General features: G+C 50.8%; 3 protein-coding genes across 3 annotated transcripts; 1 reads left to right on the top strand and 2 right to left on the bottom strand.

The window, feature by feature from the left end:
* The first annotated feature begins 1878 nt into the window (after positions 1-1878).
* Positions 1879-5477, top strand: LOC149280457 (SH2 domain-containing adapter protein E-like). Its single transcript, XM_089500545.1, has 6 exons — positions 1879-2301; positions 2559-2685; positions 3996-4292; positions 4458-4602; positions 4877-4996; positions 5291-5477. The coding sequence occupies exons 1-6, from the start codon at positions 1879-1881 to the stop codon at positions 5475-5477; spliced, it is 1299 nt and encodes a 432-aa protein (XP_089356671.1).
* Positions 5478-16640: 11163 nt separating this feature from the next.
* Positions 16641-18848, bottom strand: LOC149280456 (aquaporin-10-like). Its single transcript, XM_089500462.1, has 6 exons — positions 18744-18848; positions 17943-18069; positions 17646-17783; positions 17417-17535; positions 17071-17288; positions 16641-16851 (listed from the first exon to the last, which is right to left on the bottom strand). The coding sequence occupies exons 1-6, from the start codon at positions 18846-18848 to the stop codon at positions 16641-16643; spliced, it is 918 nt and encodes a 305-aa protein (XP_089356588.1).
* Positions 18849-22899: 4051 nt separating this feature from the next.
* LOC149280455 (HCLS1-associated protein X-1-like) lies at positions 22900-26528 on the bottom strand. Its single transcript, XM_089500461.1, has 5 exons — positions 26479-26528; positions 25181-25392; positions 23803-23918; positions 23316-23439; positions 22900-23003 (listed from the first exon to the last, which is right to left on the bottom strand). Exons 1-5 carry the CDS (start codon positions 26526-26528, stop codon positions 22900-22902), a joined length of 606 nt encoding a protein of 201 aa, XP_089356587.1.
* Between the last annotated feature and the right edge of the window lie 1148 nt (positions 26529-27676).

Genomic DNA, 27676 nt, shown 5'->3' with positions numbered 1-27676 from the left:
CATTAACTAGTGGCTGGCAAGTTCTTAAGGCTGGAGGAGTTGCCACATCAGATGACTTACTGGTGCTGGCAATGGGGGCAGATACTACTTTATAGACGATCCTGCCATGTAGAGTGAGGCTGAAGTGGAGAGATCTGCCCCAGGAGCTGGCTGAGAGTGATACTGTGAGTGCCCTTCGGTCTGGGAGAGGATCAGGCAGTGGGGGTGACATTGTCTTATAGTCTAGCCTCAGGGGAGTGTGAGTGACACAAAAGGGTATAAGAGTGCACTCACTGACCAGTGACACAGCAGCAGCTCCCCACTGGTTACTTTTGGAGTGTGTTAAAACATTTACATCATATGAGGGTCCCGCGTCCTTTGGTTTGAGCGCGCGGTTAAGGGTCCCGCGTCCTTTGGTTTGAGCGCGCGGTTAAGAGTCCCGCATCCTTTGGTTTGAGCGCGCGGTTAGGGGTCCCGCGTCCTTTGGTTTGAGCGCGCGGTTAGGGGTCCCGTGTCCTTTGGTTTGAGCGCGCGGTTAAGGGTCCCGCGTCCTTTGGTTTGAGCGCGCGGTTAGGGGTCCCGCGTCCTTTGGTTTGAGCGCGCGGTTAGGGGTCCCGTGTCCTTTGGTTTGAGCGCGCGGTTAAGGGTCCCGCGTCCTTTGGTTTGAGCGCGCGGTTAGGGGTCCCGCGTCCTTTGGTTTGAGCGCGCGGTTAGGGGTCCCGCGTCCTTTGGTTTGAGCGCGCGGTTAAGGGTCCCGCGTCCTTTGGTTTGAGCGCGCGGTTAAGGGTCCCGCGTCCTTTGGTTTGCGCGCGGTTAAGGGTCCCGCGTCCTTTGGTTTGAGCGCGCGGTTAAGGGTCCCGCATCCTTTGAGCGTGCGCGGTTAAGGGTCCCGCGTCCTTTGGTTTGAGCGCGCGGTTAAGGGTCCCGCGTCCTTTGGTTTGAGCGCGCGGTTAAGGGTCCCGCGTCCTTTGGTTTGAGCGCGCGGTTAATGGTCTCGCGTCCTTTGGTTTGAGCGCGGTTAAGGGTCCCGCGTCCTTTGGTTTGAGCGTGCGCGGTTAAGGGTCCCGCGTCCTTTGAGCGTGCGCGGTTAAGGGTCCCGCGTCCTTTGAGCGTGCGCGGTTAAGGGTCCCGCGTCCTTTGAGCGTGCGCGGTTAAGGCTCCCTGTGTATCGGGTTCAGACGGGAGCCGCGTTCTATTGTATGTTAAACGGGGGGGGGTTGTGATTGCCTTTCATTGTACAATCAGCGCAGACTTCCTTCCTGAGGGGGAGACGCGTTGTCCGCCGGACCTCCTCTTATTACTGGGAACCGGTCTGTTTGTTTTGCAGAGCTGCCGTGACGTTGTGCCGGATACTGCTGGATACTCCTGGAAAACCCCGCAGATATCCAGTCCCTGCGCGCTGCCTCGTCTCCCGGCCCCTACACGTCTCATTGAGACACCCCGGAGCGCCGTGCGGAGCAGAGACCGCGCCGACCCGGAGACTGCTGGATGTCCCGGGGTCTCTGGCTTTAGGAAAACCGTACCTTCCGGGCGAGCAGCCATCGGATTAGATTTACGGGTCGGACACCCCTCAGCTTGCGCAGGTGGCAGCGGTGACCCTAAAGCGGGTGAGCGGTCAGGGCAGGACGCAAGCGACAAGCAAAATATTCCGCAATAGAAACAACCTGTTTTCAGATATACAGCGCGGGGCCAGGCTGGGACGGCCGCGCACCAAGAAAGGACCTGACCCCTTCTCCAAAATAAATCTAGAGACCCTGGCAGCGGTGGGGACCAGAAAGGCGGCTATCAGTCATTGGATACTGGGGACCCCTGGATAGTGTTGGCCGAGGACTTGGGGCCCCCGTGGCCCTTGGCCTTTAAAAACCCCTTAATTCTTGCTGGCGCCCCCCACCCTCGGTCATGGCTAAATGGTTCAAAGACCTGCCGCTGACTCTGAAAAATGTTTCGGACAGAGCCAAGCCTGGGCTCCCGGGGACCAAAACCCTGCCCAAAGTGGGAGCCTCTCGCAAAAACTCGTGCGACCCAGCGGGCCCCACGACGAAGAACCGGAAGAATTCCTCCTCCGACGGCCACGCCAAGGGCCTCAAGGACAGCCGGTTATCCCGGGAGAGTCTGCAAAGCCTCCTGCCTGGTAAGAGTCGGAAAAACTCCAAGGATGAAACTGGTGGGCTCCGGGCCCCTAAGGGCCACAGCGTGTACATAAACCGCCTTATCAGAGTGGACCCGAGCCTACTGGAGAAGAATGGGCGCAACTTCCAAGGGGCGGAAGAGCAGCAGGTGGGACACGGTCAGGACCAGGAGCGGAGCCCCAAGGAGGAGACCGTGAGTAAACCCTGGGGGGGGGCGATAGGGGTAAATTCACTCACCTTATAAGAGGGGTCCCGGCTATGGTGGGGGCTTAACTCGCACATGTCTCCAGGGGGTAACTCTGTGGGTGCCATTAGCCCCAGCCCTTTTCATATATATATATATATATATATATATATATATATATATATATATTACAGTATAAGTGATGCCCCGTGGTGGGGCTGTTGTGGGGTAAGTCGTCCTCCATTGTCTGTCTGAACTCCGTGCAGATCATTATCCTGGATGATTACGCCGACCCTTTCGATGCCAAGCGCACCAAGGGACAGCGTGACGCCGAGCGCGTTGGCGAGAATGATGGCTACATGGAACCGTACGATGCCCAGCAGATTATAACGGGTGAGTGTCAGCACACGTGTACCGGCGCGTGTACAGCAGGCTTGGATGCCCTTTCTCTGACCCACTGAGGCTTCTGCCGCTACTACCTCTGCTGGAAGCCTGTGCCATGGATAGCCTACTCTTTAGGTAAACGCATTTCCCTAGCTGCCTGAACTTATCGCTCTCATCACGATATTAACCCCTTGGTAGCTGTGGCGTCCCATGCATAGTGCCATATGCCCAGTGATTTTAGTACTTAAAAGGTTAAGGTGAAATCCTGTCCCCTGGGGTCAGAGTTCATGACCCTTTAATTTGCTGCTGCTATATACCCCCCTGTGCCTTATCTTTACCCCCCAGCAGGAAACACTGCCTCCCGGTTTCCTGCACATTGCCCCCCGGAGGGCAGCTCTGTGACTTCTCATGCATTTTGGGAAAGATGATACCTTTAACGGCAAACTAAAGTGTAATAGATTGTAAGCTTTAGAGACCACGTAGGTCTCTTCTCCATGTATTGTATTTGTAATATGCCTGCAGAAGGGACCTGCATAGTCTTAAAAGCTTGCAATCTATTCAGTCAGCCAATAAAAGGATCACTTTTACCAAATGTGCCCTTTTTTTCTCTACAGCCAACAGGGCAGATCTCTATACTAAAAGCCCAGAGTGGTCCGCACCCTGTCTGGCCACCAGGTATAGGGGGTCGGTACCACCTTTCCACGAGCCCAGCCTGGGGACTGTATAAATGTCCGGCAGAGGTCTCACGAGTCTCTTATTGATATGTAAATGGGAGGTATTGGCTTTGAGTTATATATACTTTGGACGTTGCGCGTTATTATTGGGAATTACATGTTTGCGGGCCCTTTTCTCTGTTTTTGGACCCGTTTCTCTGTTTTTGGACCCGTTTCTGTGCCTGGGTGTGACTTCCTCTGTCTGCATCCTGACTCTCGGGCCGGCTTCCTTTTCGTGGACGGCTCGTTGGATCGGCAGGAAGGATGCAGTGGGGGGCTTACCGGATAGGCCTTGTTGCCATGGCGCCAGGAGAATGGGGTAGCCAGGTGTCCTGGCTCCACTAGTGGCATGAGATGGGGGGGGGGGTCTGCGGGGGGGGGGGGATTCCTGGAAGTATTAAAGGGATTTAAATCCCCGCAATCAGCAACGTCTTGGGTTCCAGCCCTACGGCTTCCCGGCCAAATCTCCAAGTCCTTTCTTATTATATAGGGTGTCAGCAGCTCCTGTCCCACCCAGTACACCCAGTACACCCAGTACACCCAGTACATTAATTGATACGCGGTCTGATTTGCTCAACTTATCTCCTTTTTTCGTGTTATCCGCAGAGATTCGCCGCCGAGGGTCCAAGGATCAGCTGACCGCAGACCTTCACCTACTCGAGTTGAGCTCCTTAGGCGAGGTCAAGGCCGACCCCAAAAAGTCAGGGTCCCAAGAAACTCAGGCGAAGCCTCCGCAGCTGTACGACACGCCGTACGAGCCCCCGGAGGCAGGAGAGGGGGAAGAGCAGGAGAAGAAACAGAGGGCGGTGGAAGGAGCGCGTCCCGAGAACGACGAGAGGCCGGCCGGGGAGTACGAGCAGCCCTGGGAATGGAAGAAGGAACACATCGTCAGGGCGCTGTCAGGTGAGAGGTCCAGGAGGAGCGAGACGAGAATCGCAAGAGCTGGTTGGGGAGAGTGTAAAAACTGTCGGGGAGGAAAAAGGTGAACGGAGATGGGGCGGAGAGCTCAGGCAAGGGTTCGTTGTGTGGAGACAATGTTTTTTTCTGATGTCTTCCGTTGGCCGACAGTTCAGTTTGAGAGCAGCGAGAGGTCGTCCAGTAAGGAGGACGTGGTCCGAATCCACCAGCGACAGAAGAGCTGGACGCCAAAGGTTCTGAAGCAGCAGGAGCAATGTGACAAGGTGGACCCCGCGCTGCCGCTGGAGAAGCAGAGGTCTGTGGGCAAAATCTCACTGGCTAAGGAGGGAGGGAGGGTGTGAAACGTGGGGTAGATTCTGTGTCCTCCGTGTGAAGCTTGGGGCAGTTGCGTGCCCTCCGTGTGAAGCTTGGGGCAGTTGCGTGTCTTCCGTGTGAAGCTTGGGGCAGTTGCGTGTCTTCCGTGTGAAGCTTGGGGCAGTTGCGGGTCTTTCTGGTCACGCCGGTACCTGTTTCTCCGTGGGTTTTTGTGCCACCGTTTGTGTGACTTTAGCTCCCTCTCTTGGCCGCAGCTGGTACCACGGATCGGTGACGCGCGCCGAGGCAGAGAGCCGGCTGCAGTCCTGTCGAGAAGCCAGTTACTTGCTGCGCAACAGCGAGTCCGGGAACAGCAAGTACTCCATCGCCCTCAAGTGAGTGAAACGGGGGCATGCCGTCCGTCTCGCTAACACCAAATACCCCACAGCGGGCGGGGGACGGATCACCGTGCTGCATGACTAGAGGGATCCGGTGTCTCTGTGTCCAAATTAGACAAGCAGGGCAGAGATTTAGTTTCCTATTGGCCGGAGACAGCTTTGCTGTACGCACACACGTGTTATATGCGCATGAATGTAAGATATGAAATGTTTATGCTTGATCGGTGACTAGACGGTAGGGTAGATGTGGCGTCACGTCACGCGTCTTATAACGGCCTCTCTGTGCTCCAGGACCAGCCAGGGCTGCGTTCACATCATCGTCGCCCAAACCAAGGACAACAAGTTCACGCTGAATCAGACGGGCGGCGTGTTCGGCAGCATCCCGGAGCTCGTTCACCACTACTCCAGCCAACAGCTTCCCTTCAAAGACGCCGAACACATGAGTCTCCTGTACCCGGTGCACAGCAGGCTGCACTGAGTCGCTCGGGGCCAGGACGACTCGGATCTAATGGTCCCGTCGCCAACACGGAGTCCGCCTCCCTCTGGCTCCGGCTTGCCCAGTACGGGTTTGCCAAGCAGCATATAATAGTTTGTCTTATTGCCTCGCGACCTCCCGGATGCCCTTTTATTGTCGTGCTTTTCAGACGTAAATTCCATTTTTTTTGTGTTTGTTTTTTTTTACTTAGAAGGCCGGTGACTATCCACGCCACCCTTCAGCCGACCAATAGAATGTTTCCGTGTCATTAGCACAATATGGCCACCCCAAGCGACGCTACCATATTTGGTAAGAGAAAAAAAAATGGCTGCCGGGCTGAACGGCGAAGAAGCATGGAGAAAGGAATGAGACCGCCAGAGCCTGTTGTGGTTGAAACGGGGTCAGGTTAAACGGCTCGGTGGGTTAAGTTAAGCGAATGACGCGAAACCCGGGGAAGCCATGAGACTGAATCCATTCTGTATAGACACTACTGGGGCGGACATCGTCATCGTTACCAGATGGGATGCATTGACCGCCATACTGGTGGATGACATCATCAGTATGACACAGTATCAGCGACCGTTACATGGTTCTGTATAGTGGTGACATCCCTGGTGAGACTGAATACATTCTGCATAGACATTATAAGACAGAACTCATTGATGTGGATGACATCATAAGTATGAGTAGGGACTGACCTATCGATGACATAATTTGAATAATGCAAAGAAAAAACTATTGTATACTTGCTTGAATAAATACCCCCCCCCCCACCGATACCACTTTTCAGCACTACAGCCAGCAGGGGGCAGCGTGGTGCTGGTGCAGTGTCTTAAAACCCGTCTATATTCGCTTGTATTATAAATGTATACACGCCAATAAAGGGTTTGTAAATCTGGACAGACCACCTCGTGCTTTTACTCCGCAGCTTGGACCGTACCCCCGAAAATCTCACATTTCACACAAAACAGTTATACCACCCTTCCTTCCACAAGAAACAGGACCTCAGATGGTAACGTTACTGATTTTATGAGTAGTGGATACATGGCGCAGACACTTGCAAAGGTTTAACATACACCAACTTTAAAACCTTCAGAAATACAGATTGCTATACATTTGACACTAACCTGTGTTAAAGCAGGAGAGCCTCAGGCTTACACTGTGCAGAGGGGTGATTATTGCCTTAGCGGGTGTAAATTGTGCTCCCGGGTATATCTTGGACCCTGGTCCCTATGTGGGTGGCAATTAATGGGGGTCCAGCTGATCTGCCCCGCAGCCTGTGTGGATTTGCCCCGGTGCCATTTTCACTTCTCCTTTTATCGGTATACGTTTTCGGGTCATATGGAGATTCTGGAACATGTTTTTTTTCTGTCGCTATAAATATATTTAGAAGATCAGTTCCTCTTCGTGACTTCTGCTTGCGCAGGCGGGGTGTGAGGGGAAGCGGGGGGGGACGGAGCCGAATACACGGCTTTATTCAAAAGGAACCCGGCGGACTCCGGAATTCCCCCCGCTGCCGAGGGCATCGTGAACTAAATACGGGGTTTAAATGATAACGCGTTATTGTGTTTGGTGAAAGGGGAACCATCGGGAATTCCTTTAACCCCGTAGGGAGCCTGCGTGGGCGACCGTGGGGCCGCTTCCAGCCAATGGGACCCTTTCTGCACCGGCCACTGCTCTCAGTAAAGAACAGAAGATATCGGAGGCCGCGCGGTTTTCCGATATGAGTATATCACCAGCAAAAGGTACCGCCTTTCCATACATATTATTCACACATGTTCCCGGTGTGGGACACGGACTCCAGGTGGCTCTGTTTGATCTGATTATAAAGTGTTCTTGGTAACAGAATCTGAGATCACTAACTCTCTGCTCTATGGAACGGATCACAATACTCTAAGGGAGATCTTACCAGGGATCTATAAAGTGGGATCACTAGATCTCCGTGTCCTGGAGATCTGCTCTTTAGAACCGATCACAGTACTCTCGGGGAGATCTTTCCGGGGATCTATTAAGTGGGATCACTAGATCTCTGTGTCCTGGAGATCTGCTCTATAGAACCGATCACAGTACTCTCGGGGAGATCTTTCCGGGGATCTATTAAGTGGGATCACTAGATCTCTGTGTCCTGGAGATCTGCTCTATAGAACCGATCACAGTACTCTCGGGGATCTATAAAGTGACTTCTTCCTCGGGGTTCCTCTTGTTGCAGCCTGTAAAGTATTGAGGGTTTGAGGAGGACGGCACAGGAGACGCGCGGGGGGGCGACGCTGACCTAAATCCACGTCCCCCAAACACAGGCCAACCTAAACATACAATTTACAGATGGAACAGACACGCAACACGTGACGGGAGCGCGCGGGAGAGCACCTGCATCCTGCATGGCCTGTGGTTTTCTGTTAGTAAACGTCGAGGGAGTAAAAATACGGAATCATGGAACACACTAACCGCCTTTGGTTGTCTTTACTTATTTTTCTTTCTCCATGTTGTCTTCACCAACAAAACCACGCTAGTCATTACCACCTCTGCTGTATGTCAAAGCCATGCACCCTGCGTTCAACAAAGGACTTCTTTGCTGTTCTCATGAATATCTAACAAAAACAGCATCCTTTACACCGCGTGTTACAGGATTTACATGATCTGGCCATCATTTGTGAAGTGGTCAGGGCTACCACGGGACTCTTTCCGGCCCGTTAATATATTTCCCAGCTGTGCGGCAGCACTAACAAGGAGCGCCCGGGCTGAGTTCATATGTTTGTACGGGGTCTGTGCAGTCCAAAATACTGGAGAGTCAATTCTCCCACGTGTACTCCGCACGTGATCCACGTATGGGCCAAGGTTTTTGTTCATCCATTAGTGGCGTCTACAAACGTACTGGTTTTATCTGCGGTTGTCGACCCAGAAGCTTTCATAAGAAGGGAGTCAACGGGCACCGGATCGGTTCTGGACCCATCAAGAAACGGTAGGAACAGATCCTTCAACCTGCCCCCGTTTAGTTTCCATTGCATCCTAAAAATCACCACAGAGCCGGTTAGAACAGACGGCGTCCCTCCCCAACTCCCCACCTTCCTACAGAACCCAGAGAGCATCAAAATAGCACCTGGCACTCTTTAGCTGGACGGGGGAAGCCGTTTGCAGTCGCACACCGTACTTCCTGTTGTCTCATGTCAGCCTTCCAATATGCTGGTAACAAAGTGCGCTGGGAAATGACTTCCCCCGCCCGCTGAAAATTACCATCCTAGAAATAACGCGTTGGATTCTCACCTCAGTATTATTCCAAGGAACAGCAGAGTAAATAATCCCAAATTCACTCCGACCACAAGGAGTGTGTACCGCCGGACGGCAGACGGAGGGTCTTCAGTATCTGCGGGCACACAGGCAGGCCGGGGTTAATGTTTAGCAGCTCCGACATGCATATTAACATGTATATTGGGGTATCTTACCCTCCTCGAGCTCCTCGGAAGTCCATTCTTCAGATGAAGTGTAGAAAGTCATTTCCGATTGACTGGGATCCTGTCGCAGATATATATATAGGGTTATGGATTTTTCTGCCCCCGGCTATCATTTTTTGTTTATTGCCCCCCAGCCCCCCATTATCTTACCTGTGTTGAAAAAGACATCACAGAACCTGCATAAATAACAGAGAGCCGGGGGTTAAGAAACATTTGGGGCAATTTATCAGTAAGGACGACGGGGTTATTACACCGCACGGGGGTCACAAGCTTGCCCTAGAGAAATTGAGGACAGATCAGGACATATTGGCTCATTTACTGTAACTGATATAAAAAACATTTTTTTCCCCCATTTTTATGTAAAGGTCGGCCATGTGCCTGTCTTGGGCATTCTGAAAAGTCTGTGCCATCTCTGCTGAGAGACATTTCCCCGCGGGCACAACAGCAATTATAAAACCCAAACTGGAAGATATGGAATTATAGTTGAGAAAGCAGGTGGTTTTCAGCCCCGCGGGAGACAAACTTCTCCCCCACGCAGGAAGTGGCCCCGGGAACCTGAGGCGATGCAAGATTCTCGAGGGAAATTCTGTCTTTCAGTTCAAAAGGAAGAAAGTCTGCGCATGAAACCTCATTATAGGAAGTTAGAACGCCATCCGCAGATTCCTTTTTCTTTCAAAAGACAAAAAATATTACATAAATATTGGAAAGAAAAAATCCCCTCAAAAAAATACCGGTAATAATTTAAATATTTGTCAGATTTGGGAAAACGAGATGGCGTCCGTCCGCCTCCTCCCAGAAGAAAGAAGAGCCCACAGTGAGGGCCCCAGGGGCCGCTGTACCTGTCCACGGGGTGCCCGTCGCCTCCTCGCTCCACACGCTCCACACGTCGCGCCCAAACTGCTCCTGGGCCCGCACCTTCACACCGTGCTTCCTCCCCGCCATGGCGTCCTCGATCAAAAAGTGGGTTTGGGAGGTCGTCACCTGCGGGAGGCAGAGTGTGAGTCAGTGAGGCGGATAATCACCGATAGTTACCCCCGCGTGAACAAGTTACCTGCACCCCAACGCGCTTCTTCATACTGCACCCCAACGCGCTTCTTCATACTGCACCCCAACGCGCTTCTTCATACACCCCTATACACCCCAATGCGCTTCTTCATACTGCACCCCAACGCGCTTCATACTGCACCCCAACGCGCTTCATACTGCACCCCAACGCGCTTCATAATGCACCCCAACGCGCTTCTTCATACTGCACCCCAATGGGCTTCTTCATACTGCACCCCAACGCGCTTCTTCATACTGCACCCCAATGAGCTTCTTCATACTGCACCCCAACGCGCTTCTTCATACTGCACCCCAACGCGCTTCATAATACACCCCTATACACCCCAATGCGGTTCTTCATACTGTACCCCAACACGCTTCATAATACACCCCTATACACCCCAACGCGCTTCTTCATACTGCACCCCAACGCGCTTCTTCATACTGCACCCCAATGCGCTTCTTCATACTGCACCCCAACGCGCTTCATAATACACCCCTATACACCCCAACGCGCTTCTTCATATTGTACCCCAACGCGCTTCTTCATACTGCACCCCAACGTGCTTCTTCATACTGCACCCCAATGCGGTTCTTCATACTGCACCCCAACACGCTTCATACTGCACCCCAACACGCTTCTTCATAATGCACCCCCAACGCGCCTCTTCATACTGCACCCCAATGCGCTTCTTCATACTGCACCCCAACGCGCTTCTTCATACTGCACCACAACGCGCTTCTTCATACTGCACCCCAACGCGCTTCTTCATACTGCACCCCCATGCAACGCTCTGCAACACACTGCGCTTTCTCATACTGCCCCGTAACGCAGCCCAGTTCATCGCAATGCCCCGCTGGCTGCCCCCAAAAGCAGTAAAGCAGATCACGTGCTTTTGATCTATACATTCAGCCAACACATTGTGTTTAAATGCGTCCCGAAGCCGCCATCTTCTGATGACCATGTTTGTTTGAGTGACGTCGCCGTCACCTCTCCGTGTCCCCACGGCACACACAGCTTCCAATTTCAGCTTATATGCAAAAAAACCCAAAACAGCGAGCAGAGGCGGCGATGAACGCGAAACGCGCGGGGCGAGTCGCTTACACATCAAAGCCGTTTCCGGGCGACGGGGATTTTTATTATTGTAAAAACAGAAAGTGGTGGAGTTTTGTGAATGAGTGTGGCGTGGGCGCCCCGACTCACACTCACGTTGGAGGGGTAGTGGGAGTTCTCCAGCCGGTACTGCACCTCAAAGCGTAAGAGGTAGAACCCGGATTCCCAGGGCCTCGGCAATGCCCAGGACACGTTCAGCTTTCGGGGGGCGCCTTCCACGGGGGACACGGTCACGTTGGGCGGGGGGTCCGGCTGCACTAAAAGAAAATAAGAGCCGTCAACCGTCTCCGAAGCCGACAGACGGCATCCAGGCGATGACATCACACGGACATACGCAGCTTCTTGGAGGTGGTGACGAGGAACTTGCTGCCCGCGCTGGTGGTCCGGCTCGTCGCACACATGGACAGGAAGAGCTTGGTGGTGAGAAGCTCCTCTCCGTGGCTCACGCGGCACGTCACCTTCATGGCGGAGTCCGTGTACCCGCAGGGCCACCTCTCGGGGGGGTTGTTTAATCTGCGGGGGGGGAAGGAGAGACCCCTTAACTCCAAATCCCCCGTGAGCTGCACTGACCTCTTCACACTGCGCCGCGGAATATGTTGGTGCTATGGGGTGATGATTCGTTATCTCCCTGTACATGCGCGCACAGCTCCCATCCCCAACTTACCCCTGCTGGATGATGAGCACGGTGTGAGTGGACGGGGGATGCCTCTTCCTCAGTGCCCACTCACAGATGATGTCTCGGGTGGGGTGCCGGCGGTAACACTGAAATTCTGGGGTCTCCAGATCCTCTGAGGAGACACATTACAGGTTTGAGTGCCCACTCCTGTCTCCACTCGATGCTAAAGGGACTAAACTAATCTAAGGGTGACCATCTTACTCACGGAGGCCGGCCTCATTCACACTCAAACTCATTTGAGGCCAGACTCCCTCACTTAGACATCACACTTATTCACTGAAGGCCAGCTTCTCACACAGACCCATACTCACTGGAGAGCAGACTCATACTCACTGGAGGCCAGTTTGGAGAAGCTTTACTTGGCCCCTATGAGGATTCATACTCGGCGTTGGCCAGTCCTCGCTATGTCCGAGTGCCCCTCAGATCTCACCTGTCACCAGCAGTTGCACGGAGCAGAGCGGCTGCCCATGCGCGAAGCAGGTGTAATTGTCCTCATCCTCGTAGCGGAGTAGTCTCAGCGCGTCAGGCTGTAGGGTGCTATTACCCCTCCTCCAGGACACGGAGCCCTCGCAGCCGGGGCAGCTCAGAGAGGCATTAGAGAGTAAAGGGACCACCAGGCTGTTCGGTGAGACCCCTGAGAACGGGAAGAGACGGGGGGGAGAGACGTTACAACAAGAGGCTCAGGGGGCAGAGATGGAATGGAAGTGGGTTTTACTGTACTAAGAGGGTAGTAGATACGTGGAACAGCCTCCCAGCAGCAGTGAGGGGTATTAAACATGCATGGGATAGGAATATGGCTCCTGAATCTAAGACGAGACCAGTGACTGATTAAGGTCTGATTTTGAAGCTAAGAATGCAGGAATATGAGAAACACGACATTAGACACCAACAAACGCATCAGCGAAGCGCAGTGTGACATCACGCGGCCCGGATGAGACCCAGCTGCATGGATCTGCAGATCAGTACCTGGTGGTTTCACCGCAGGACGGTCTGATGCCCCGGGGCAGGCGCAGGAAGCACCTCAAGAAAGCACTCGCTATGCAAATGATTTACATGCTAGGAACCTGACACATCTGCTCGGGGAGGAAAAAGGGCCGCTGCACGCATCGCCTTTCGTTTCTGTGCCCTGAACACTCATTTCTGTAGTAAGGAAGCCGAGACAAATGATAAAGGGCCGACCCCGCGGGAAGGGCTGAGCCAGCCCTGTATAATGTATAGTTATATAACTGAGCCAGCCCTGTATAATGTATGGTTATATAAATGAGATGCCACGTATAATGTATAGATAAATCAGTGAGCCGGTCCCCTTTATAATGTATAGTTAAATCAGTGAGCCGGTCCCTGTATAATGTATAGTTAAATCAGTGAGCCCGCCCCTGTATAATGTATAGTTAAATCAGTGAGCCGGCCCCCTGTATAATGTATAGTTAAATCAGTGAGCCGGCCCCCTGTATAATGTATAATGTATAGTTAAATCAGCGAGCTGGCCCCCTATAATGTGTGGTTAAATCAGCGAGACATTAGGTATGCATTATATGGGGTCGGCTCTTCATAATGCAAAGTAAAGACAGCCATACTTTATAACTCGCCTGCAAACTCCCAGGTTAGTGAATAGACCTAACATTGGTGGTAGATTCATGGCACAGCCTTCCAGAGGCAGTGGTCTGATATTGAAACATTTACTTGCAGAAGGAGTAGTAGATTAAGAGCAATGATACAGGAGGAGACGGTATAGTCTAAACAGCCCAGGCAGAGCCCCGGCCACTAAAAGGCAGGAGGACCTGCGCGGCTCGTGGAAGCCCAGGGGCTCGGTGACATGTGATAGGTTAACAGTACCTGCCGTGTTGTGATTGCCCCGGATTTGCTGACCTTTGGAACATTGTACCGAGTACAGAGTGTCCTCTCCGCAGACAAACAACCCCTTCTCCGTTACTACGCTGCCATCCCTGCCCCCTCACTGCGCATGTCCCGGGGGCAAAACACAAACCCTCCACTAACTCCCAGCTGCACCACAGGGGTCCGGCGTCTTGAAATGGCCAGTCGGGAAACCTCTCATTGATGTCTATATCAGTAGATTGCAAGCTCCTAGGGACAGGAAAACCTTCCGTGTAACGGAATATCCGAGGTACTTATCACATTAGCAAGAGGGCAGCGAATGGGCGAGAAGGGGTAAAATCACTACATTTACCAACAAGATGGGGCAGAAGCAGGCACTTGTCCAAAGAGCTTACAATCTAATCAGCGCTACGGGAAGTGCGGTGCGTTCCAGGAATGGGTTGGGGTAGGTGCCAGGTGTTAGAGGTTGGGGAAGGAGTCAGGGAAGGAGGGGTGGGGTAGGTGTCAGGGGTTAGAGGTTGGGGAAGGAGTCAGGGAAGGAGGGGTGGGGTAGGTGTCAGGGGTTAGAGGTTGGGGAAGGAGTCAGGGAAGGAGGGGTGGGGTAGGTGTCAGGGGTTAGAGGTTGGGGAAGGAGTCAGGGAAGGAGGGGTGGGGTAGGTGTCAGGGGTTAGAGGTTGGGGAAGGAGTCAGGGAAGGAGGGGTGGGTGTCAGGGGTTAGAGGTTGGGGAAGGAGTCAGGGAAGGAGGGGTGGGGTAGGTGTCAGGGGTTAGAGGTTGGGGAAGGAGTCAGGGAAGGAGGGGTGGGTGTCAGGGGTTAGAGATTGGGGAAGGAGTCAGGGAAGGAGGGGTGGGGTAGGTGTCAGGGGTTAGAGGTTGGGGAAGGAGTCAGGGAAGGAGGGGTGGGGTAGGTGTCAGGGGTTAGAGGTTGGGGAAGGAGTCAGGGGAGAAGGGGTGGGGTAGGTGTCAGGGGTTAGAGGTTGGGGAAGGAGTCAGGGAAGGAGGGGTGGGGTAGGTGTCAGGGGTTAGAGGTTGGGGAAGGAGTCAGGGAAGGAGGGGTGGGGTAGGTGTCAGGGGTTAGAGGTTGGGGAAGGAGTAAGGGGAGGAGGGGTGGGGTAGGTGTCAGGGGGTAAAGGTTGGGGCATTTACCTGGCTTGGGACACAGGGATTCCTCGGTGTTAACCAATGACAGGAGCCCAGCGCAGAGGAGCACCAGGTGGGGGTAACTGCAGCTTGTTGCCCCCGGCATCCTAACGCGGTGCTGCTGGGACTGACCCCTCCGCCTCCAGCCGTCTCCCTCGCTCTCGCTGCAGTATGTCTAATTCACTGTGCTCTCTGGAGCTGTCTCCGGACGCTCGGCGCTCTCTTTCATGCTCCTCGTCGCCACCTTTTCTCGCCTTAGAGTTTATTCTCTCGTGCTGTCTCTGTGGTCTGTCTCGCTCTATCTCTCCTCTTCACCGTATCTTTCTAAAGCTGTCTCTTTATTTGTCTTGTCCTCGTGAGATGTCTCTTTTGGTAGCACCCCATCCCCTTTCGTCTGTCTCGGGCTCCTCGCTTGGCACTGTCTGCCTGTCTCTGTCATACGCACTTTATGCCTGTCTCTCGGCTCAAGCACAGCCCACACTCTCTGATTAAACATCAGGCTGACAGGAAAACATTTGAGGAACAAAATACAAGTTAAACTAAAGCTTCTGCTCTGTTTACTCAGAGATCACAGGGGTTCGTTACCAGAGCGCACAGCGGATCAGGCATTAGAGCAGCACAAGATCCCTTCACAGATCCCTGTGAGATCTCCTCTAGAGTACTGTGATCAGTTCTAGAGCAGATCTCCAGGAGAATACAGAGATCTAGTGATCCCACTTTATAAATCCCTGGTAAGATCCCCCCCCTAGAGTATTGTGATCGGTTCTATAGAGCGGATCTCCAGGAGAACACAGAGATCTAGTGATCCCACTTTATAAATCCCTGGTAAAATCCCCCCCTAGAGTATTGTGATCGGTTCTATAGAGCGGATCTCCAGGAGAACACAGAGATCTAGTGATCCCACTTTATAAATCCCTGGTAAGATCCCCCCCCTAGAGTATTGTGATCGGTTCTATAGAGCGGATCTCCAGGAGAACACAGAGATCTAGTGATCCCACTTTATAAATCCCTGGTAAGATCCCCCCCCCTAGAGTATTGTGATCGGTTCTATAGAGCGGATCTCCAGGAGAACACAGAGATCTAGTGATCCCACGTTATAAATCCCTGGTAAGATCCCCCCCCTAGAGTATTGTGATCGGTTCTATTGAGCTTTGTACATAAAATCATTTTTTGCTAAATAAATATTGTGAAATCATAATGTTTTTAACATCAATTTGTTTTAGGAAGACAATAAATAACGCCGGATTATTTGGGCCGGGGGGTGCAGAGAAGGATGCGGTTTGGTTACAATATATCTCTCCGGGTGTCACCGGGCTTCGTGACGTCAGCTTGACCTGGTGATCAGGCCAAAGATCACCAAAGGAATGGCTTCCTGCTTATGGCTACCCATTCATTTATTAAACGCCCTTCATTTCCCGGGATCTGGAGTGTGTGACGGACGGCTCCAAACAAGGACGTTCAGAGGTCCACGGAAACTCTGAGAGCGTCTCCAAGATGTGATGGACGTCGTGCAAACTGCTGGAGGAGTCACGGCTTAGATTTTACGTCTGGAAGGAGAGAGGGGTCATAGAGACACTTACAGAAGGCGAGCGAGACACAGGGAGACGCTACTACACAGCCGCCAAGTGCGGGAAGCTGCCCGCTGAGAGACATGATCCCGGTCAACAGATTCAGGGAATGGCCCCTGGGGGGGAGGATTTCCGAGGCCAGTTTAATAGGGAAACGCATAATTTCCTGTTATTGACATAAAATTGGAACTAAAGTACAAATACACAGCAGGTGGAGGCAGGTTGCCCCACACAAGACCTGTGTGTGGTCTGGGATGAGGTCCACTGCATGGTTTTTAGTGCCTCCTCAGTGGTCCAGGCATGTTTTATCCTACAAGGGTGACGGTCCTTAGTCCTTGGCTCACAGGCGATGGGAAAGTGAGTTATCCAAGTTTATGGTGAACACTGGGATCTCCTTCTTGTTCTCTGGAAGATCATCCTTCCTTGAGGGCTCTTCTTCACTCTCAGGCCCCAGATGGTGGAATTCCACAAATATCTGGTATAAAAAAGACCCTAAAAGACCTCCAACGCATGGCGCCACCACTGGAACCCACCACCAGCAGTTACCAGCTCTAAGGAGAGATAGAGTAAGAAGGTCACCCTTTAAGCCGTATCCCTTCTGTCCAGGTCTCTCCTCGACAGATACGGGAAAAGGTTGAAGATGTTCATGAGACTAAGCAATCCACTCCCCCAAAAAAATGACCCCACCCCACCAGTTTCATACTGATGTAAGAAAGCAATCATTTGTCTCAACACATGGTCATAAGGGTTGACGTTGGGACGTCACTGACCTGAACACCTCTGGACCCCATCCGGCTACATAGGTGAATAGTCTTGGTCCCAGGTCACGGGTAGGGTTGATGGGGTACCCACAGTTGGATCCCATCGATAACCCAATGGAAAACACCAGCATTCCAACAACCACCGGTTCTAGTCCCTGCGGGACGGGCTTATTCCGTGAATCCACGATGGCCAGAATTCCCATCATGAGCATGGACGTCCCCATTACCTGCCAAACACAATGGACATTTCCATCTGGCCTGGTGAACTACAAATAGCATCAGCCTCCCACAGCCTTTGGCTTGATATGGGTACAGTCAACCTGATATTGACCTAAGAACGTGCAGTTTTTCTTACCTGGTCTAAAAATCCATTGGCAACGCTTAGATACGGAGCTGGATACGAGCAAAAAATGGACGCAGTCTCTCTAGGTCCGTACACAGTTAGGTTTCCGTTGGTGTAATTCTGTATGGCATCTAAAATGGAGATAGGGGAGTTATGGTTATAGGGAAGAAGGGAACAGGGGTTATAAAATAGAAAGGGCGATAATGTGATATGCAGGAGTGTTACTCGGGTTTTATCTCACCGTGATAAAGTGCAAACGCCGCTGCCGCCCCGGTGAATGAGCCCACCAGCTGGATGAGAAAGTAGAGGGGCAGCTTTCTCCAGGGGAAACGACCCAGGGCACACAGGCTAAGGGAGTAGGCTGGGTTCAGGTGGCCTCCTACACAAGAGAAATCCAGGCGGCAGGCGTGAAGACACCATAAAACAGCCCCTTCCATTAAACATGTGGCAGAGAAGGCCACAGGAGAACCAACATTTCTGATTCATAGGGAGGTAAGAATTTGCCTAGGTGGTTCTCACACACACATTAACCAGGTACCTGATACTCCCCCCGACACATAAATTGCCATTACGACTGCGATTGCCCCCGCTAGGTACATGCAGAAGAAGTTTCCTTTAGTGCTCTGGCTGGTGACTCCTTGAGCGGTGGCTCCGACGGTGATCAGCTGGGGACATGGAGCAGAAGACCATGAGATATTAGACGATGGTGGTGACGCAGAAGATCTCAGGGAGCAGACCTGGTGGAAGTGTCAGGAACTGGGCAAGGAATAAGGATTTAGAAGAACCCGTTCTCATGCCTCAGTCTGAATGTTTGGACCTCTGACCACCGTGAGGGTCATCAAAACACCAACAGTGTGAGGGCCAGAAGGGTTCAGAAACCTAGGAACCTGGCCAAACCTTCCTGAGTCTTCTACGAAATACATTACATTTATTTTCTGCTTTCTTTAAAAAAAAACTATGAGGTTTTGGGCGATACCTTGAAATGATATTTCAACTTCTGGGTTGTTTTGGGAAATGAAGATTAAACAAACTCTCCAAAAACAGGATCTGAAAGCAGGAGTTTCTTCAAAACACCCGAAAGCGGCTCTCAGCTCGTTTCGGGAAGCAGAGATTTGTGTTTTTAAGAACAAGGTTCATCTCAAATAATTTCCAATTACGTAACGCTCCGTACGTAGAAGATCACTGCACTTGCCCCTTTATGCTGCCCCACAGACCCTGGTTCTGCTATTCCTGTGCTGACCCCACATACAGCTCTGTTACTGCCCCTCCATCCTGCCCCTCTGCTATTCCCATGCCCCTGTTCTTGTCAATGCCACATATGTAAGAAGCAGTAACTTACAAGCAGCACAAATACCCCAAGGAATTCAGCCAGACACTCCCGGGCCACGGAATTCCTCACCCTCAGCCAGATCCGCACCGTCTTCAGGAAATGCCCCCGTGCCATGCCAGAGACGAGCCCGTCGCGGGAGACAGAAAGGAGTAAAGGAGCGCTGGGTCCTCATATATACCCTGCAGCTCCCTATCACTCAGAGATAAACGGCACTCATTATATCAGCCACTGATAATAATATCATTAATTGGCACAAACACGGAAAACACGTTACAGAATCAGAGCCCACGCAGGGACACGGGGTCATCGCACACGCACCATATACCCCCAGCACCAACCTGCAATGGAACTCAGGACCCGTCAAAGACCACCATGGAAAACTTTGTTTACTGTGTCCCCTGACCCCAGTTGACTCTATGGGATCACATTGAACTTAGTCTTACCCCAGTCCTATGATTTAGGGGGTTATTCCATTGCTCTGCCCCCCTTCATGCCCCGCAGCCCTCTCTGCTATTCCTATACTAACCCCGCACACACAGAGCTCTGTCACTGCCCCTCCATCCTGCCCCGCAGCCCTCTCTGCTATTCCTATAGTAACCCTGCACACACAGCTCTGTCACTGCCCCTCCATCCTGCCCCGCAGCCCTCTCTGCTATTCCTATAGTAACCCTGCACACACAGCTCTGTCACTGCCCCTCCATCCTGCCCCGCAGCCCTCTCTGCTATTCCTATAGTAACCCTGCACACACAGCTCTGTCACTGCCCCTCCATCCTGCCCCGCAGCCCTCTCTGCTATTCCTATACTAACCCTGCACACACAGCTCTGTCACTGCCCCTCCATCCTGCCCCGCAGCCCTCTCTGCTATTCCTATACTAACCCTGCACACACAGCTCTGTCACTGCCCCTCCATCCTGCCCCGCAGCCCTCTCTGCTATTCCTGCACTGACCCCACACACAGCTCTGTTGCTGCCCCTCCATCTTTCACGGAATGGGGTAAATATTCGTAGCAGGTAAATAACATTGATTTGTTTACCACCTGGGACCTCATTTTTCCCATCTGATCTATGACCTCTTGTATAAGCTGTTCCGAGTTACTTTCCACCCACTGATATAACGTGTGCATTATCTCGGGCACATTACTAACAAAACTTAATAATTATTGACCTCTGAAATCTAATGAAAATAACCAAGGAACTTATCAGATGAGCTGTCTCCGCCGTGTCTGGAACTTCACAGCATCGAACAACGAAATTAAGATGACAAAGAATCTGAGGCTATTCTGGATCCGGTTCCAATTTCAGGGCCACGAGATCCAAGAACGTGCATCCGAACCACGGAGATCCATCTTCACGGAACCAGCATGGAAAGCTCAGAGCCATCACCTAACCCTAGGAAGAACTGGGATATCCGTGTCGGTCTTCTACGGCGTGGAATTGTCTTCTCCCGTGACAAGTCTTCACCCTTAAAGCCATGTCCATGGACCGCGTGTGATCCACAGAACTGGTTACTTTTCACGTCTTCGGTCTCCTTAAGTCCCCGGGTCAAACGTCTGTCCTCAGGGTCAACTCTCTCTGCTTGGTCGGGGAACGATTCTAATTCCTGGGGACGAGGGAAGGTGAGAGGTCCTCCTCGGGGAAGTTATCATATTCTGCAATGGCCGAAACCAAAGATTTCTCCCAAATTCCACTTTGGGAGATAAAACTCTACAAGCCAACTCAACCTGGAGAGCTTTGGTGGAGGACAGGAGATGGTGTGTCCAGTTGAGTCCTCGTCGACGACGATTGGATTTTTGTGGCCAGTAATTCTCGATACAAAGTACCAACCCAGCCGGCCGGCAATCCAGGAAAAAGCCATTGAACGTTGCAGAGTGAGCTCCCAGCACATCGGTATCTGGAGGGTAACACGCCAAGCATCACGTGATGTCACAATATCTTCAGAGGTGACGGTTCTTGGAGACACGATGCAAAGTTTGCAGAATCTGTCCAAAAACACTCCAGATTTTTAGTAAGTCACATCGTTTAAAGATGTTGCTGCTGTGAAAGAATTTGCGGATCCTGGAGAGCGGCTCATTATTTTTTGTTGTTTCAATGATTCTGCCCGGGGGAATTAGAGGGAAAATGAAAAGGGGAGGAATAACGGAGCGAAACCAGTAAACCAGTATGAAAGAAGCCACACACCAGTGTCCTGAAATTGGAGATCTATTATGGGTCTCGATATCGAACCACCAAATAATTAATAGAATAAAGAGTTTAATGAATGTGTTTCCGCCCGGATCTCGCAGGAACAAAAGGTTTTACCAACCACGCCACTGTCGTGGAAGCGCCATGATTTAAAAGGTTACAATTCCCCACCAATAGCCTCTCTACTGACAGATAAGAACGCTACCACTTCTGCTTGAAGGCTATTCCTGGCATATACAACTTCTTAAAGAGCAACTCTGAGCTGCATACAGAGTGAACAAAAATAGCGAATTGCCTTTTTTTTTAAATAAAACAAAAAGCCCCGAGCCGGGCAAGGCGCCCCAGCGTGAGAGCGCGTTCCTGAAATCCGGAACGTGGATCGGGTCCATCTGCGCTGCCCCGAAAGCGGACCCATGAAACCAAAACGATCGTTCAGCAGAAACCGCGTGCCAAGTTTTATGTGGAACGCTGTTTAATTAGCTGGGAGAAAGCAATTAGAAACCCATTAAGCGTTTTATTGGTGTGCGGTTATCGCGGACGTGGAGCCTTAACGTGTGCTCAGGAGATGCTACCAGCAGACAGTGGTGTGTTTTTTATGGGTTATCGAGTCATATAAAGTCAGGTTCATTCCGGCTCCTGGGACAGGGTCGTACTTAGGCACTGATTTTCAGAGAGCTTACCGGAGGGGTCTTCCATACCCCGTGTATTAGGGTCCGTCTGCACGGCCCCCTGAAAGCCTCAAGGAACAGCAGCGTGAGAAGCCTGATGCAAAGCAATAGGAATATCGTGAGAACTTGGCTATGTGTGGATAACGTGACAAAGAGTTGCGCAATACTGTTAAGTGTCACATGGGCTCCAGGGAGGGACTGACCATATTAAATAGGGACCCTTTGTAGGTATGCCATTAAAATGTCGGCTTCCTCCATGCTGACACTGCAGCTTACATCTCACTCTAGAGCAAACGTTCCTATAATGGCCTCAAAGATTACAATTTGGGCAAATAAATCGATATTCAGACAGTAACATGTTTCACAACAGCGTCCGCTCAAAATTATGTATTTATTTCAGATTTTACAAGAACTGGGACATATATTTATACTGGTAACAGCAGAGTCCGGCTCCCAGTAACTGGGACATATATATATATATACTGGAAACAGCAGAGTCCGGCTCCCAGTAACTGGGACATATATATATATATACACTGGAAACAGCAGAGTCCGGCTCCCAGTAACTGGGACATATATATATATATATACTGGTAACAGCAGAGTCCGGCTCCCAGTAACTGGGACATATATATATATACTGGTAACAGCAGAGTCCGGCTCCCAGTAACTGGGACATATATATATATATATATATATATATACTGGAAACAGCAGAGTCCGGCTCCCAGTAACTGGGACATATATATATATTGGAAACAGCAGAGTCCGGCTCCCAGTAACTGGGACATATATATATATATATATATACTGGAAACAGCAGAGTCCGGCTCCCAGTAACTGGGACATATATATATATATATATACTGGTAAAGGCAGAGTCCGGCTCCCAGTAACTGGGACATATATATATATATATATATATATATATATATATATATACTGGTAAAGGCAGAGTCCGGCTCCCAGTAACTGGGACATATATACTGGTAAAGGCACATTCTGGTTCCCAGTAACTGGGACATATATATACTCGCAAAGGCAGAGAAACTGGGACACATATACTGGGACATATATAAATATATACATGTGTCAATAGAAAGGATCCACTCACATTAAATCTAAGGCTACTTTTACCCTTTAAGGCCCACGGGGGGCATTAAAGAGGGTAAACCCCCTGTCTCCGGCCAAGTCATTGAGTCTGAGCCAGTTTCCGGGTGGAAGTGAGAATTTATTTCATTGTATCCGTTAAACAGAGCGCCAGGTCCACTGAGGAGGAGGAATCGGGAAAAGGCTGGGAGGGCGCGTTATCACGATCACTGGGAGAACCACCTCTGCAGAATCCTGCGCAGGATCGTCTGGGAATCGGACAGATCTAAGGGATCTTGCGTTGGGCCCCGGCTGGCATCTGGCTGGACTCCTTGGCACATAGCGAAACAAATGTGCAAAGGTCAGAGGCAACCCTACGTCAATCATGAAGACACAAATATCGATAGTATGATGTATTTCTAACACTTTATTTAAGGACACGTCCATTAAAAATCTCTTTCCATGGGAAGGTGTCTCGTGGCAGGAGGCTCTGTATCTCTTTTCATACTAAGGTTTGATGGCCCAGCGTGGCCGTGTACACGTGCGACTGGAACACGTGCGGATTCAAATAAAAATACTTTTCATGTTTAACTCGTTAAACTGTTTTTATGTTAAAGACCCCCGTTGCCCCGGGGTCACGTACCAGTGATAGTTCCATGCGTAGGATCCTCTGTAGAGCTACTGATGATCTGGTCCCCTCTCCGGACCGCCACTGTGGTGGTTGCGTTACCGCGGCCGTCCCTCACCGTCCTTCTCTCTTCTATGGTCTGTGACGGTATAAAAACAGGCGAGTTGCAGTTTCGTAAGCCAGGTAGATAATACTATTGTGTGCGGTGCCCGCTAGTGATACACACAGCCATGCGGTGACAAGGGACCTGGGGCACTCCGGCTGTGTGAACGTGCAACACGGGACCCGCATTGTCCGAGTAGCACACAGCCACACGATGGTCTCCATCACATACTCACCTACCATAGAGGCAACAAACACTGTTACCAAGACATCTGAACCCACTTAGGACCCGCACGGAGGATTAACACCTAGGATTGGGGTAGTAAGACTGAAAAATGTATGCTCACCAGCCAAATGCCCAGGGGGTGGTGGGATAAACCCTAGACAGACTCCAACTTACCCCATCTGGCCTTGTCACTCTGGAGACAGACACACTCTGGAAGAAGGAGGAAACCCTTGGTTCTGCTGGGGTAAGGATGGCATCGAGGCCCTTGGAGGACACTTCTGAATCCAGATCTAAATAGATGGAAGTGACGTGAGACGTGGGCCAGGAGTATCAATACCTGATACAGTATCAGTTACAGTGGATACCGTAAGTGGCGGGCGGGCGCATGTGCACCTCAATAAATAAATGGGGTCACAATTATCCTCCCTCACAGCATGGTGAAATGAATAGGCTATCCGTTATTGTCTGTGGCGTGTGAAATGAATAGGCTATATGTTATTGTCTGGCGTGTGAAATGAATAGGCTATATGTTATTGTCTGGCGTGTGAAATGAATAGGCTATATGTTATTGTCTGTGGCTGGTGAAATGAATAGGCTATATGTTATTGTCTGGCGTGTGAAATGAACAGGCTATATGTCATTGTCTGGCGTGTGAAATGAATAGGCTATATGTTATTGTCTGTGGCGTGTGAAATGAACAGGCTATATGTTATTGTCTGTGGCGTGTGAAATGAACAGGCTATATGTTGAGCAATTATCTGATTATATATTGTGACGGCATGGTGAAACAAATAGGTAATTGATTACTTACGGCCTGATAGGTAATTGATTACATATATATGTGTCTAGGTACATACCTCTGTCTTGTCTGGGGTCACCTTGCGGGATTCTAATGGCCTCATCTTGCTGCTGTTAACATGAGAGGAGACTCAGTCTTCACAGAGTATCTGCATGATGACTAACGCTAACCCCACACCAGAAACACATAAAGCCTGCCCATAGTGCCCGGCAGCCTCAGGACGAATCTCTCCAGTGTCTGGATCCCAATACCCAGCTGGCGTCACTGCCATTGTAAATCATCCCAGGGCGAAAACTGAAACTGGGCCCCTACCCCTAAAACACCTGAGCGTCCCCACACAAAGCTGTGCATGCGCACCGTACTGCGCGGGTTCTCACTGCATGACTGCAGAGCGTCCCGTAGGCTGACCACACGAGAGAAGGTGCTATTTATCCATACCCACGGTATCCTTGGCTGCCTGGGGCTTTCTGGAGAAGTCGGGTCCCAAGAGTACAGATGCCGGCCTCTCGGCAGGTGAGAGTCGGGGGATTTCAGCATGAAGTCCCTTAGTGTACTTGCCCCCCTCGGAGGCGGCGGATCAATGCCAGGTAGCTCTGGGGGGGTAAAAAGGCAATAGTGGTTTATTTTCTTATTGTACGGTCAACTTTAACTCCTATTCGTTTATCAGGAAATAGAACAAAATGGCCAATAATATGTGGCCCGGTGGCCCCCTCGTGCGGCCCCAGAACAACCCCCCCAAAAATAAAAACATACCGGGAATTTGTCGGTTTATTGAGCCAAAATCTGCAAAGAGTTCGTCGAAATCCCTGAAAAATTCATCCAAACCAAACATGCGCTGGAAGGGGCTCTGACCAAAAGAGAAGACGAAATCAAATGCAGGGGGCCGGCCAAAGGGGTACCCCGAGTTCTCTTCATCATCATCATCGTCGTCCTCGTCAAGAGTCATTCCCCCCAAAAATGGGTCCCTGGAATAGTTGATAATAGTTAATAAGACGCTAATGGATAAGAGCGAGCAGGTACAGTAAGTGTGCAAACAGCCGCACAATGGGGAATGAGCGTGCAAACAGCCGCACGATGGGGAATGAGCGTGCAAACAGCCGCACGATGGGGAATGAGCGTGCAAACAGCCGCACGATGGGGAATGAGCGTGCAAACAGCCGCACGATAACGGAATGAACGTGCAAACAGCCGCACGATGACGGAATGAACGTGCAAACAGCCGCACGATGGGGAATGAGCGTGCAAACAGCCACACGATGGGGAATGAGCGTGCAAACAGCCGCACGATAACGGAATGAACGTGCAAACAGCCGCACGATGACGGAATGAACGTGCAAACAGCCGCACGATGTGTTATGGGTGTACTGCGCAGTAAAATGCAGTCTAATATTTATATATATACATACATATATATATTATGCTCCATTGTACTGCGCTGCAGAATATGATGGCGTTATATATATATATATATTAGGCTCCATTGTACTGCGCTGCGGAATATGACGGCGTTATATATATTTTAGGCTCAATTGTACTGCACTGCGGAATATGACGGCGTTATATATACAGCAGGTAATATGTTCTTTAATTACACATTTGGTTTAGTCACCGATTGTGTACACATCATATACTGTGTACTGAACACACAACTACTGGAGTTACTGCACACGTTGTGTATATACACAGTTATTCTTCAGTGATGCTGACACACACATGTTGTGTAGAGGTTATATTGTTGTTGTGCTGACACACACACACATGTTGTGTAGAGGTTATATTGTTGTTGTGCTGACACACACACATGTTGTGTAGAGGTTATATTGTTGTTGTGCTGCCACGCACATGTTGTGTAGAGGTTATATTGTTGTTGTGCTGACACACATGTTGTGTAGAGGTTATATCGTTGTTGTGCTGACAAACACGCTGTGTAGGGGTTATTTTGTTGTTGTGCTGCCACACACACGTTGTGTACAGATTATACTGTTGTTGTGCTGACACACAAGCAGTGCTGTTGTCACACTATTGTGCTGAGAGACACACACACCCCTCACCTCCTGCCCCCGGGTTCAAAGAACCTCCTGAACAAGTCGAACAGACTCATGTCCCCGCGCGCCGCAGTCTGACTGACACAGCAGCTGGTCCACACAGCAACCACTTCCGCCGGCCACGACGTCATCTCCGCCAACCGCACCGAACGTCTCTTCGCGCTTCCGCCAAGCGCACCGAACTTCCGTTCAGCACTTCCGCCAACCACATATAACTGTAGGTCCTCATGAAGGCACCTGGGTTCTTATGTATCGGCCTAGTATGTGAGCCGCTTTTAACTGGGTGCAAATGCCACCTCGGACCGGGTGTGGGTGTGGGTGTGGGTGTGGGTGTGGGTGGGTGTGTGTGTGTGTGTGTGTGTGTGTGTGTGTGTGTGTGTGTGTGTGTGTGTGTGTGTGTGTGTGTGTGTGTGTGTGTGTGTGTGTGTGTGTGTGTGTGTGTGTGTTCATTCCACTAGTCTACACTGCAACTTGCACATAAACCAGAGTCAGCTCTACCTGTAATGACTTAAGGACAGAAAGAAGCTCCCAAGTCTCCCGTATTTACATACAAATCCTGCTAATTTTTTTAAATTATAACGTATTATGCCAAAATTGCCGCCATCAAAATTTGTCTACGGCCACCTGTTTTTACTTTGGTTTTGTCTGTCCACAAAAAGTCCTGAAAACGCGATAAATTATGTTAAAATATGCTCTAAAGTCACCAACGCTATGATAACCCCCTAGCGTTCTTAACGAGCGTTGGCGTCTTGGCCTGGATAAAAGGAGAGCGGCGAAGACTCCACGCAAGAAGAAATGTGAGAATGTTCAGAAATTCAGCTGTGTTTTCCGTTTATATACAAGACACGTTTATCCATTAAATTTAGAACACAGTACAAAAAGAAACACATCAACTAATCATAGAATGCAGGTTTCATAGCGATCCATCCTACGTATACAGAAACTGCGCACAGGATGGGGCCTCTTCCTCCCCCCTTTTGGTTACCTCCACAAAAAAGGTAAAAAAGGGGGAGAAAAATAAAACAAAAACAGAGGAAAATAAAACAAAAAGGCCAACCCTCCCCTAAAATAGCCAACATTTCAGAACCTGACTGCAGAAAACAGGGAGAAAAAATACAAACTCTATATTACATATAACGAGAAGAATGGAGAGGGTGAAGAGGGCCCTGTATGGGGGGGCAAGGGAGAGGGGGTTTCTCTATCA

The sequence above is a fragment of the Sceloporus occidentalis genome, unplaced genomic scaffold (genome assembly GCF_023333645.1).
Source record: "Sceloporus occidentalis isolate IW3139 unplaced genomic scaffold, rSceOcc1.0.p SCAF_155, whole genome shotgun sequence".
Taxonomy (NCBI): Eukaryota; Metazoa; Chordata; class Lepidosauria; order Squamata; family Phrynosomatidae; genus Sceloporus; species Sceloporus occidentalis.
This window is presented reverse-complemented; position numbering and strand designations above follow the sequence as displayed.